Source organism: Aptenodytes patagonicus, chromosome 7 (assembly GCF_965638725.1).
Source record: "Aptenodytes patagonicus chromosome 7, bAptPat1.pri.cur, whole genome shotgun sequence".
In the NCBI taxonomy this organism is placed as follows: Eukaryota; Metazoa; Chordata; class Aves; order Sphenisciformes; family Spheniscidae; genus Aptenodytes; species Aptenodytes patagonicus.
Window position 1 is genome coordinate 9,300,149 of NC_134955.1, and position 13,679 is coordinate 9,313,827.

The following is a 13,679-nucleotide window of genomic DNA, read 5'->3' on the forward strand; positions in this document are numbered from 1 at the left end:
AGCCCTTTGATGTTAACTGTACAAAACCAATAATTAAAATCTAAGTTACATCAGATTACCTTTAGTAAAAAAGCATGACTTCTAAATCAAGCTACCTGGACAGAAACTTAGTTAACAAATATGAGAACTTTGAATAGTTTTGTATAAAGGACAAATCTATACCATATGATTCAGGACATCAAATAAACCGTTACAAAGAACAAACCAGATGCACACGCTTCCGAAGTCCATGAGAGAGGTCATTCTCAATTATACATTTGTGTCATTTTCCTTATTCAAATGCTTAAAAGTTCTATCTACAGTTTATCATATCAATTGATAAATACTACGTGAGCAACTGAACAATAACTACAAAAAATTCAATACTCAAATTATGGTAGGATATATTTGCAGATTGGGGTGAGATAAAGGGTGTTACTTTTCATGATTCTGTATCAAACAATCAAAAGAAAATACTTGATAGCACAATGTGAACAAGGAATTAGATGCATTCCTGACCCAAAGTCCTCCTAAGCAGAAATCCGTAAAGCCTATTATCCTTTACTACACAAAAATGAATACGCCACTATTAATTTGCAGCAAAGTAATCAGGATATGCAGAAACAAGTAATTACTGCATAAACATCTTAGATTAATATCACCCTCCTCTTGTGAGGAGATACGTAGTTCTAGTTCAATTCTTCAACAGCATAATATATTTAATTTCTCCAACAATATTTTACCAAACATCACTGTAATGAGTGAAGTTTTAAAATACAGGTAAATAAGCATACTAGCTAGTATAGCCAATAAATTAGAGATTTTTTAGAAACATGAATTTATATTCACCCAATGTTAAAAGCAAGTGATTTAAATTAATTTCCTATTTTTCACCTCTCAGAATATCTCTAATTACATATCTACTATATTGTTTACAGGTATTTATCTGAAAAGGTTGAGGAAAATAACATCTTTACTGATGATTCCGTCTTTCTGAGCTTCTTCATCACATAGCTTGCTAATCAAGGCTATTTTACCTGAAAAATTACTTCACAAGTAGGAAAGTAACAGGCAAAAGCTACTCATTGTTCTGCCGTGCTGAAAACTGCATAGACACAGGAGATATTCTGTTTATTCTAAGCACTTGCTGTACCCTTTCTAACATTTATCTTTTCTATGATCTGTATAACAAACCAGAATTTAAGCACACTTTTAGCATATAGCTATATGCTATACCTATAGCATAACCCTAAAAATTTAATATTTCCTTATATAATAATTAGCTTAAGCTGTGTACACTGTTGTTTCCTTTACATCTGCTGCTGTAATGCTGCTTTAAACAGCAAAATTGAGCCATAGGGTTGGGACAGCAAAAATTCAGATATAGTTCAGAAACAGGGGTGGCTCCTACCTTGGGAATAATGGAGTCAATCCACACCTGATGGGGGGGCGGGGATAAACCTTGCCAAGTCTTTCCTTGTTCTGCCTTAATAAAGATACGTAGTGATGGCATAACACAAGAAAGGTTTACCTCATCAATACAAGAAGGAACTAGAGGACTCATGCACACTTGTTACAATGTTTGCCATTACTGGTTTCTCACTCATTTTTCTGTAGACATTAACATATAAACATGTTACAGAGTTTTCACATATCTGCGTACTTGTAGAGTAGCCCTCCATAAGGACTTCACAGATAACCCTCAAGACCACAGAGACGGGCATGTGGGAACGCAGGCTGAGCTCAGAGAGGGGCACACAGGAGAGTCCTCTCCAAAGCAAAGACCACCCTTTCCTGTTTTCCAGTGTGTAACGCCTTAATCTTTTCTTGTTGCATCTCAATAATAAATAATCTATACTGTTTATGTTTTGTATGGTATGGTTTTGAAAACCCTCCACCACACACGCACAGGCACCCATGCACACACAGACAGAAGACACTTACAAATTTTCTGCTAAGACCCACACAGGCAAAAACATTTGAGTAACCATCGGTGAGCATTAAAGATCTGAGGGCCTTTCCCACCGGAGTTCTACTGCATTGCTCCTCCACCTTCAGAGCAGGTGTGAGGTCCAGCAGAGAGTTCGGATGGGGCTGATGTGTTTCTCAGTCCACACCGGGAGCCTGGAGCCTTCTCCTCTGATGCAGGCAGGGCTGGGCCCAGGATTCACTCTTGCCCTGAAGATATGGGGATTCACCTCCACTCCCCAGACAACATATATAAGCAATTCTAAAATCTTTTCCCTCTCTCTTAATGATATGTAATGGTGGCATAACGCAATGGAGATTTACCTGTTGCTTGTACAAGAGAGGTTCCTCATACAAAGTTGTTATGACACATAAAAAGTTTCCATTTACATATGCAGGTATTTTACTTAAACGCACCACAGAGTTCTTGTGCATTCATGCCCTTGCACTTAGCTCTCAGCAGGGATTTCGCTGGTTGACACCATCCTCACAGAAACAGTCACATCGGAGCTCAGGGTGAGGGCTGAGTAGAGGTGCACAGGAGGAAGTTGTAAGGTCCTTTACAAAGTAATGGCAGTTTCTCCTGTTTTCCAACATGTAGCAACTAAGTATTCTTGTCTCCTTAGTATTATCTGGATAACAAACAATCTATACTGCTCTTTTCTTATAAAATATTGTTATCTTAGTCCTCCACTGTGCTCTAAGTACATACACAATCATACTACAAAATCTTCTGTTGAGATCTCCACCAGCTAAAAAGCATTAGAGCCACCCCAGCTTGTAAGTTACATATTCATCAAGCACTTCTTAACTGCAGTGTGTTGATGTCATAAAGTAAATATTTAACTACAGTCATCATTCCTCCAAACAGTGCTCCTTATTTCACACATCAGAAGTTTCTGTTTTTCTCTGGGGAGTATTTGATCACTTCCACCAGCGTTATCCAATATCCTATTCTACTCTTCCCTGCGTCCATATATACAAGTCACTCCAGCACTCTAAATAAGTAACACAATACAGAGTCACCACAGGAGATATGCTAGCACAGACACAAGTCACTCTCAGTGCCTGGGTTTCCTGGTAGCAAAATCATTCCACCCACATGTCTCAAGAGTTTCTTTGGTGTACAATTTTTAACCCAACCCATCCCAAAATTCTTCACATATTTAATGTTACCGGTACGCTGTGTTAAATGCATTCTCAACTTCACCTTTTAAAAAGCTTTCCAAGTACCACTTCCTGCCCTTGCCAAACACCACACATGGTTTGGGAAAATACTCTTAAAGCAAATGTGAAGTACTCAACTGCTTCTCTCTTGTCCTTTGGGGAAACAACAACAGCCACAGATCCATGTGCTTGAACCTGGCCTCCATACCAGCCTGCTCCTCTGTGCTGGGAAGGAGAGTGAAGGCAGGCCCCCAGAGCACGTGCGTGCTAGGGGAGACCAACCTCTTGCATTTCAGGGAACCACATCTGCCACTCTCTAGCCTTTTAGAAATATGTTAAGGTTTGCTGTACTGATAAAAAAAAAAAACCCAAACCACACCAAAATTATTTTCACATGTGCAAAGCTTATGCTGGCCTTTTTTCCCCCCCTGTGGTTAGGTGCCTGGATAGAAAAGCCTGTTGTAGACAAAACGCTCTAATTTGCTGTTAGATAAGTAATTAATTGTGGATAAGCAGCTAGTTACAAGGTACGCTGTCTCACCGCCATTAGGGAGGCACCCCCTCTTCACAGCTCCTGCTCAGCAGACACCCTACCATTAGACCAAGGGCTTTACTTTTGGGCAGTAAAAAGCCAAACCAGGTTTTCAGCATCATGATTAACCCAGGGGAAAAAAAGTCAGCTTTAACAGTAAAAGTTGTTCACAGAAGACAAAAGGACCGCTACCTTGTCCTCAGAGAAGTGCAAGGGGTGAGCTGAGGAGACGGCTAGGTTTCTGGAAACGAAGCCCAGGCAGGGACCCGAGGGAGAGCACCGCCACCGCCTCGGCTCCCTCTCCGGCCGTCCCGGCGCTCCCGGCCGACCCCTTTTTTTTCTCGAGGAGCGTTTCCAACCTCCGTCCCGGGGAGGCCCCAGCCCGCCGGTGCCGCCGCCGCCCTCGCCCGCGGAGGCGCGGACCCCGGGCAGCGTGGGCGGCCCAGGTACAGCCCTGTGACTCCGCCGCACCCTTTCCAGGAAGCGCCGCGGCAACAGCAGCCCCGAGAGACGCTGCCCGGCCAGCCGCTCTCCTCAGGTCGCCACCGGACCCTCGACGGGGCAGGTAGGGCCGCGCGGCGGGAAGCGGGATGGGGCGCCCCTTCTTCCAGCCAGGCGGGACGGGGAGCGCTTCCTGGCCGGCGCCTCCCGCTCCCCCAGTACCTGCCCGACTCGAGTCGGCTCCGATAGCGGGGGCCGGTCCCGGGGCGGCAGAGCGGTCTTCGTCCGCGGCGGGCCCGGGCAGCCGTTGGGGGAAGCTCCCAGCAGGGCCGCGGGACGGCTGTTCCCCCGGAGTCGTAGGTGCCCTCGGGTGGTGGCCGCACGTCTCTGCTTCAGGCGGCGATCGATCGTGTTTTTCTCGGTGTTGGGTGTCTCTTGGAAGAATTCAGGTCTTATTTCATTCTTATTTCCTACAGTCATCCTAGGTGGGAGAGTGCAGAGTCTCCCCTGGAGTGTTGGGCGCAAGGAGGTTGGCAACGGCTTTCTCCTGACAAAATGGTTTCTGTACGTCTCTTTACGTCGGCAGCAGTTTTTATAAGCTGCTGCTCTGGTAGCAAAATCGCAGGTACCTGAAGTTTCAGAGCGCACCTGCAGCACCTCGTGTGTGACCTTTCCCCGTTAATTCGCCAGCTAACCGGGCCGCTGCTCTGTTTAGCCGCTTCCCCGGGAGGGGAGAGCGGAGGGTACTGCCCGGCTGAGGTGAGAGCGGCCCCGGTGACATGTGCGGATGTTACGCAACGAAAACACAAGAGACAAGCAGGACCAGTTTGGATCGGTGCTTTTGTTCTAGGGATCCATTAGCCTCAACTGCATGTAGGTGCTTGCGTGTAGCTTGCATGTAGGTGACTTCATTTATAGGATTCATTCAAGGTTCATCACTGACATTCCAAAAGACTTGAGCTGGCTGGTTTTTTTTAACTCACGTTAGTTTCTGTCTGACAGATACCACGCCATGTTTGCGGTTTTGGTACTGCTGTGTCAACTACAGGTGATGATGTTTGCATTTCCTCACTGCACAGGGAGATTAAATAACTTGAAGCAACCTGAACGGAAAGATGGTAACTTACTTTTAACGTGATTTTATGCTTTCCAAAATAAAACTGTATCTAACTGCTTCTGCTGAGAAATCTTTTTATGTATGTAAATAGCTTTTTTTTACTTCATTAAAAAAATTAAGCTGTTTTATGCTTAATTTTAGAATATTTGAATATCTTTTGCTGAAATGATTGATAATTGACTTGGGTGTTGATGTTAAGTATTTATCAGATCCAGTAGGAAGTGCAGATTGGGACAACTGAGCTTTCTTTAGGTCTCTAGGGTTATTGTCATTGCTATAACCAGAATCCTCTAAGTAACATCAAAATTCCAAAAGTTTGAAATCTGTATTAAGACAGTACTGCTTTGGTACTACTTGAGCACATCACAGTTTTATTTGTATATCTAAAATTGCTTTGTATTTGAAAGGGTTTATTTGCTTGTTTTGAGATTGGTATTTTTTCTCAGTACCAGATCCCCTTACAACACCTGTAAAGCTAAACATAGTGCTGCTATTGCAGTTCTGCCCTTTGGAGGGAGGGAAGTGGAGAGGAATTGAGGTAAAAACAAATGAAGTTCCCAAAAAGGACTCAAGCACTACAATGCTAAGCTGTGTGACACTTCACATTTAAGCATCAGAGCTTCAAAAAGGAATTTGTAACTTAGCTGTCCAGTCTCCTCCGTGGGTAGCGTGCTGAAACCTTAAGGCAGACTTTAAAAAGTCATCTCATTGAGCAGGAGGCTCCTTCAGGGCAGTATGTTGAGCAGAAAACATGGCTAGCAGAAAAATGCTTGAGACAGGTTATTCATTAAAATCCATATTGCTCTGTGGCATAACACATTGGGCTGCCAGGCTGCCTCTTTCCTGTGAGTTCACGGTGTAGAACCCTCTCCTGACAATAGGCCCAGATCACTCCTTCAAAGATGGAGCTGGAAAGAGAGGGGCCCAACTCTTCATCCAATAATTTAGCAAGTAGAACAGCTGCCAAGAATATGAGGTACCTGCATGGAGAGGTTAACCCTTCAGCATTTTCTGAACATCTTTTACCAGCAGAGTTACTTTATTTAGCACATCGTGTGGATGCATTTTTAAATGCTAGGCATCCTAAAACTGGATTTACCATTTCGTTGAACCATGGCCTAAGGACTGCAGTTCCCTCACATATAGGGGAGAATTCAAATCCATCTGTTTCATTCTCCAAATGCTATCTTAGTCAGGTTGTAGGTAATTCGGAGATGGAGATAGGTGCACTTTGACTATGTCCTACAAAATGAAAAAAGTGCAGATAAATGGATAAAGACTCTTCGAAAGAGAAAAGGAGCATGTATCACTGGGAATTAGGGGTCCTAGGCTCCAGGCAGCTTGCCTATGCATTCCATGTTAATTAAAATGCATCAATTATCTTACCTAAGTTAATTCAGAAGTATAGCAAATACTACTTGCGTGGTAAGGAATAAAACACTACTGAGCAAAACTGAAGATCTCTGTTTCAGAAGACTGAAGTTATTCTTGCGATTTGCACTTAATCAAGATACTGGTAATATTTTTTTCCATGTAATTCTTTTCCCTTTCCACTTGTGGGTCTGGGGATTCTTTTTGGATGAAGTCCTTCTCTCTGGTTACTCTTAGATATAGCATAAATATTTTAAGCTTAGATTTTCTTGCAATTACTTTAGAATAACACATTTCCCTTCCTACACAAATGTGTGCGTACACGTGTGGCTCCTTCAATAGATACTGTAATATTATATAAATTATATATATACTGTAATATTCCTTCAATATACTATAATATTAAAGACATAAACAACCACTATGCAAGTTACACTGTAGTTTTCTTAGTTTTCAGAGAGCAAACCATTTTGAGATACCATTGCAAGATCTAACAGTAACTATTAGGGTAAAAATTCCTGAATGATGCGATAATCTCGGCAAACAAGCTAACAAGAACACAGAGCTAATTTGTAGCTGAATAATGTTATTCTGAATCTTATCTCCTTTTTTAGCCGTCTGGCTTGGTATGTAACAATGCTGTTTCTGCATTACACTTGCAAAAATAATCCTCTAGTCATTTTGCTTAACAGAATAGTCTGAGTTTCTTGGAGTATAGCTTAGGCTTTCACTAGAAAGCAAGCCAGAAAGCTAGTTCTGTCATATAAAGATTTTTTTTTTTTAAAGAAGCTGTAGCAAGAGCAGGCTAAAACTTGACTATGGAAAATGCCTGGTGAGAAAATGCATTCCTGTATTCCAAAGCCTTCTACAATTTCACTAACTCTTCTGGAATCTCACCTCACAATGTACTCCATGAGGCCTCATGGGGCCTGTAATAAGCACAAAAGAAGAAAATAATTAAATGTTTTCAGAAGTGCCCGTTGTCAGTAAACTCCTATCATGGACTAATTTAAAACAAACAAACTTGGCAATATGCCGACCTTTACATAAAACTTGCTGCCATGATTGTGAAAAGAGAACAAATGTAAAATTAATAGGATTCTGCTGCTATGATTTAAAATCCAAATTCCACAAACAAAATTTGGAACTCACAGATACCAGAATGTTGATAAATGTATATTGAGGATTCTTTAGAAGGAAGAGTTTTTTGGGTTTTTTTTACCTTTTTTTCCCCCCCTTGCCTCCTTCCTCCAGTAGGTCAGTGTCTTGCTGGGTTTGCATCTGACTGAACTTCTGCTTTATGCAACCTATTACTTTGTTCTTAAGAGCTCCAGTAAAAAACTGATGCCCCCATCCCAGAGGGATAATACCAAAACTTGAACAACAGCTGTCATGAGAATCAAATTCTCTTGGCCAGCATAAGGAATAGCTGAAATGCTTTATGAGAAAGGAAAATATGTTTATTTTCTATTGTGTACTTAGAAAAGTTAGCAGTGAAGAAGACATTTTAGGAGGAGACCTTGATGTTTCTTTTTCCTGTATGTAGTTGAGAGATGCTAGGGGAAGAAGGGGTCTCAATGTGCTCCTTTAGGATATCCTTTAAAAATACCAAATTTAGCTTTCCTAACTTGTTTTAAATCAACTTGATTTTTTTTTATTAGTGTTCACATCAGAAAAGGAGGCCAATTTATTCATTGGACGGCATCTTCTGAATAACAGATTTGATTTTGAAGCATTCACAGCAGATAACCTGGAAAGAGAATGCTTTGAAGAGCTGTGCAATTATGAAGAAGCAAGAGAATTTTTTGAAGACCCTGATAAAACGGTAGCTGTTCAAACTGAATTTAATATATTGAAGGAGGTTATTGACTAAATCATTACTGTATCTAAATACTGTAGCCCTTCAGAGAACAGCACTTAAAATAAGATGATTGCTTCTTTTACTGCAAAAGGAGAGGCCCCAGTTAGATGTGGTTATTGCTTTAGATACACAGTGAATACACCTGAATATCTACTATTGCCTTACAGACTTTAGATAAGGGCTCCAATTCTGCTAACAAATGTAAATGAAACTTCAGACATACCACTTGTGGATATACCTATATGTGTTTTCAGAATCTCTTTTTTTTTTTTTTTAGTAACTTCTCAGCATCCAATTTGAATGTGTTCCACATGCTCTATGTATTAATTGGCAGATCGTGTCCTTGTGTCATGCCAAAGTAGTGTTTTAGAAGAGAGGAGTACAGAGTAAATCCACAGTTCAGCTATTGCTGAGTACTCCTATAGCATTATCTTCTAAATCACTACCTATACACAGCTTGGAAGAAACCTGGTATAAAAAAGAGAAAAATACGTAAGAAACCTTTCAGCCCGATAATGGAACGTGATGATTGTCTGAAGACTGGCTCTTGCTGCATGCAGCAAGAATCTCTTTGTGATTCTAGGTGTGCTCTGCACTAACCCGCAGAAAGAGCAAGGAATACACTCCTATTCTGAAGGGGGAAATGTTAGTTTGCCATTGCTAGCCTTTTCCTAAGAAAAAGGTGAAAGTTAAATCGGAATCTTGATGGAGTCATTTGCTGGGTAGCAAAAGTGGAAATTACAGCTAAACACATTTAATGCATAACAGTCATGCAACAAAGGTTTTTCTCTGAAATGAATCCCATTATTTTTCCTGATATGAATTCAAATACTGTTCATGCAAATGTCCGATTCTTAAGAACTTGACTTTGCCTCTATACTCTTCTGTAGGGATTTACAAAGATTAATTGTAAGCATTTTTTTAGTGTCAGAATATATGCTAACTTCTACTGTAATCAGGCAGAAATATGAGGTAACATTGGACAGTTAAATGCACTTTTCTCTTTCACCAGCTGGCATTTGCTTCTTTGTGAAATTGTAATTTTTATGCAAACTTGAACATATAAGAAAAATATGGTGGGATAAGCAAGTACAAATCCTTCAGCGGGAGTTGCTTCTGTTTATGCCATTGTTAAATTTTGCCCACAGTACCGTATAAAAAAAATTGTTAATAAGCCTGCCAATATAGCTCATACAAATCTGATCCTTTGTGTTTTTATAGATGGATTTTTGGAAAGACTATTCAATTAAAGGCCCTAAAATAAAAATAGGTAAGTCATCTTTTTATTATTTTCTTATATTGCAATATTTTGTTTGTTATAATAGTACATGCTTAAAAATACACCATGCATTCAGTTAGCAAAATCAGAATTGATCTTTTTACTGAAATTCACTATGAACTGTGCAAGTATATTACATTATCTGATTCAATAAAACGTACTCACTGAAGTGTCTTGCTCACAGTGGGATCCATTATAAGTCTGTACTTAAAAACAATATGAATTTTGTTGTCCATTTCTTTGTTTTATTACACAGTCAGTAAAATTTCCAGTAATTCTGTGGCTGCTTTCTGTGGCTTTGTTTCGTTTGTCCCGCCTCCGCCCCCCATTTCTTTAATAGTAATATAACAGTCTGGTTCAGGTTCAGAGTAGTCTTATGCCAGATGTTTTATAAAAAATGGTCAATATGACTTGAGGAAAGATCTACAGCCTGATCAAGGTCACGAGTACACAAAGTAATATTTGGAAGGCATTAGAAGACAGACATCTCAACAGTTTTATGTACAGAAAAGGGAATATCTACTCACTTTTGCTTGAAGCTGAATGTGAATGATACTCTTGGGTTGTGTTGTGCAGATATGGCTTCTCACCACAAGCTAGACATTTGTGGAAATTAACAGCCTTAAAGCACAGCAAAATTAGTATTTCACAGCATATACTGTATACTATGTAGATGGAAAGAACACATAATGAAAATAACCAATTTTTTATCTTCAGGTGATGAGACACTACAAAAGATTAATGTTACAGGACTTCTCGTCAGTCTGGTTGCTGCTGGAGTACTGTTAGTTATAATTGTACTGCTTATCTTCTACTGCTGCAAAAGTAGATGCAAATCAACGCAACCACCAGGGTAAGGAATTTAACTGCTTAAAAAAACCCAAGCGCCAAAATAAACTCTTAAGAGTGGAATTTAAAAATCACTGTGAGTTGGTCTAACTGTATTCTCAGAGAATCCAATGGGAGTTCTAGTTCTTTCTTTCCTGGAAGCCAAGTTAGGTGAGCGCTAGCAGTAGTTATGCTGAAGTTATGAAACAACACTTCCATGGCTGACGTACCTTTGGGGTTTTTTTTGTGTGTGTGTGTTCTTGGTTCCAAAATATTCTTACTAAAAAGATGGAATCATTCTAATAAGTTAGGGCCTGCAGTGGAAAGCCTAACGTGTTCTGTTCACTCTTTAAAGTGGGGTGTATGCTCTTCATGGCATGTAGTCTACCTCAGATGTGAAATGAAGTAGGCTGGAGGAAATGCTTCTCTACCAATTTTCTAGCCCTTCTTGTTCCTGTATCGTAAACATGAAAGGCATACAAGAGGATTCTGTGCTTCCTCTTCCCTATAAATTTCACATTACTGAGCTATTCTTACCCTGTGGTTTGGAGAGAGTATTTGGCTTCTGGTCTTTATGATCATTGAAGGCAAGTGGTTTTTTGTGTTGTTTTTTCTGTTTGTGGTTTTTTGTTAGTTTTGGGGTTTTTGGTGGTTTTTTTTTTTTGGGGGGGGGTGGGTGTTACAACTAAGACTTTATATTCTTTCTTCCCTTTAAAACAGAAGCTGCCACTTATAATGCTGTTAACTTTGTTTAGGCACTTGGATTATGTAAGAAGTAGAAGACGCAATTCATCTAGCATCTTCAGAAGGCACGAAGAATTTTCTTTAAACCCACTTCCTCTCAGAACTGATGATTCAGGACTACCAACTTACGAGCAAGCAGTTACTTCAGATGGACAACACGACGTGCCACCACCCCCCTATCCAGGGCCCCCAAAAGGGGCACGGGTGTTTAAAAAGTCTATGTCACTTCCTGCCCCTTAGTCACAAACCTCCTTCTGGGGTGAGGGGGGATTACTGAAATGTAACATACTTTTTTAAAAAGTGTGTGTTACCTTGCATATTGCAAGACAGTTTACAAAAATGTGAAAGATCTTTAGCACAACTAGGAACAAGTGAAAATCCCATTTGGGAAAAGAGGTTATCTGTTGCAAAGGCTGCAGGACTATTCTTTGCACAAGGTTATTGCGCTAAGAGGAGAGAATGCATAAAGAGTACATCTTGTACATCTGCCACCCTCTTCCACGTGCACTTTGAGCCATCCCATTATACTACTGATATTTCATTAATAGTTTCATCTTTTTTTCTCTAGAAGGAACAGTATTTTAATTGGTTTTATTGACACCATTTTTTGTGACTATTAATACTTTGAACCACCATAAGAAGTCTGCTTTGTTGTTTGATAGATTCACTTCATTGCTGTGTGAATTTTCTATTCATTCTAGTAATAGATTTGCATATGAAAATTATTTCATAATTTGATCTTTTAAATGTATATATATTACTGCTTCTGGATTACACTGGTTTGTTTTAGACACTGCTGGTTAACACTACTCAATTTGTTGTATTTTTGTGATTGTAGTTTTGGATGAAAAGGAACCATTAATGGCATGGCGCATTACCCATTTGGACAAAGTATACTTTTATCAAACGGTTTTGATATTCAGTTTGACCTGGTATTTAGTGCTGAACAAGCAGAGTACTATGGGTCGGGGGATGTTAAGCAAATAGCTAGACATTTGTCCCTTGCTTAAAAAGTACCCAGGTTTCACAGATAATGTTTCTCTTGCAGTTTAAAAATTTAAATGTTGAAAAAGACATTTAGCTTGTGGAATCAAAGGCCAAACTACCCCACAGAAGCACTTTGCATAAGTATGTATTGCCCTGCTGGGGTGACAAAATGATACCTTTAAGTAGCATGAAACATGGTATTAGATAAATAACCAGTATCCACAGAGCAGTAGTCAAGAATTTTAGGGAGTTACTGGTTAACTGTATCAACACTATTTCTTTATCTCCAGTTGTAGCCACCCTTAAATTTACATCCACCCCCCAGCACTATATGGCCTACAGATCTCGTTGAGCAAGTCACAGACCAACATTGCTGTTGCTTTACCTCCTAGTCAAATGGCACCGTAGTGGAAAAGGCTTCCCATAGCCACAGGAAGCCATGTCAGAGGGTCTCACAGGCAACATGTCCGGCTGGTGTTTTCTTGTATTACAGTAGCTATATAGTTGGACACGTGCAATGAAGTTTTTTAAGAAGCAACAAATTCCCCCCCCACACACACACACTCCCATTTGACCAATGCTGACAGCAGCAAATGGTGTTTTAATTTGGTGCCTAAAATGCACTTTATATTCTCAAGGTTGAATATTTGTATGTAACATTTCACTGACTTTTATGTTTTTTAACATGCTAGAACCTACAGCACTATTGAGTGAGATGCAGAGGATTGCTATGAGATTTTTAATCTGTAAATGCTTTTGTAAAGAAGAAAATGCTCCAAATCTTGGAATATAAAGAACGTATATTGAAAATGCTACACAAGGAGGTCTTGCCCTTTGAAAAATACATACAGCCCAGCTGGTGTCAGTGGACATTGGACTTTGTTCTTATTCCTAGAGCTTCAGCGTCAGATTTGGCTTTTGACAAGTCACAAACCTCTTTGCAGCTTCTTTCTTGTTGAGAGATGGGGGAATCCCCTCGTTGGGATAGCTTCAATTCACTTTCACCCTACTTGTAAAAGCATTTTGAAGTTTTTGGAGGTTACTATTCTGCAATACTGAAATAAGTGAATTGTGCGAGATCACTGTTGATAACTAAAATACAGAGTTATGATGAAGCTATAGAATTATAAGCTTGCAAAAACATTTCTCCCATATTTCCTTTTCATTTAGCTAACAATTTTTAAATTTGTTAATGTGCATCTTGAGCTATAGAGCACACTTTTCTCTAGATTTTTCCTGAGACTCAAAAATGACTGATTTAATGGGACTGATAGGAGCACTTTCAAGGAAAGGGATTGCACAGGGCTTGTGAGAGTTCAGAGATTCTTTAATGTTACTACAGTGGTGTACGCATTTGGCAAAGTCACGTTTTAAATAAACTACAGAAATTGTATAGAAACCTATT

At 39.9% G+C, this 13,679-nt stretch overlaps 1 protein-coding gene across 1 annotated transcript; it reads left to right on the forward strand.

The window, feature by feature from the left end:
• Positions 1-4,147: 4,147 nt before the first annotated feature.
• On the forward strand, positions 4,148-12,110 carry PRRG4 (proline rich and Gla domain 4). Its single transcript, XM_076343896.1, has 6 exons — positions 4,148-4,211; positions 5,090-5,205; positions 8,237-8,400; positions 9,658-9,706; positions 10,433-10,568; positions 11,299-12,110. The coding sequence occupies exons 2-6, from the start codon at positions 5,100-5,102 to the stop codon at positions 11,525-11,527; spliced, it is 684 nt and encodes a 227-aa protein (XP_076200011.1). The 5' UTR covers positions 4,148-4,211; positions 5,090-5,099; the 3' UTR covers positions 11,528-12,110.
• Positions 12,111-13,679: the final 1,569 nt, after the last annotated feature.

Excerpts from the sequence above, each read along its gene's own strand:
- PRRG4 (XM_076343896.1), top strand. The coding sequence starts at position 5,100 with ATGTTTGCGGTTTTGGTACTGCTGTGTCAACTACAGGTGATGATGTTT. Across the intron at positions 5,206-8,236 it reads GCAACCTGAACGGAAAGATG|TGTTCACATCAGAAAAGGAG; the intron begins GTAACTTACTTT and ends TTTTTTTATTAG. Across the intron at positions 9,707-10,432 it reads AGGCCCTAAAATAAAAATAG|GTGATGAGACACTACAAAAG; the intron begins GTAAGTCATCTT and ends TTTTATCTTCAG.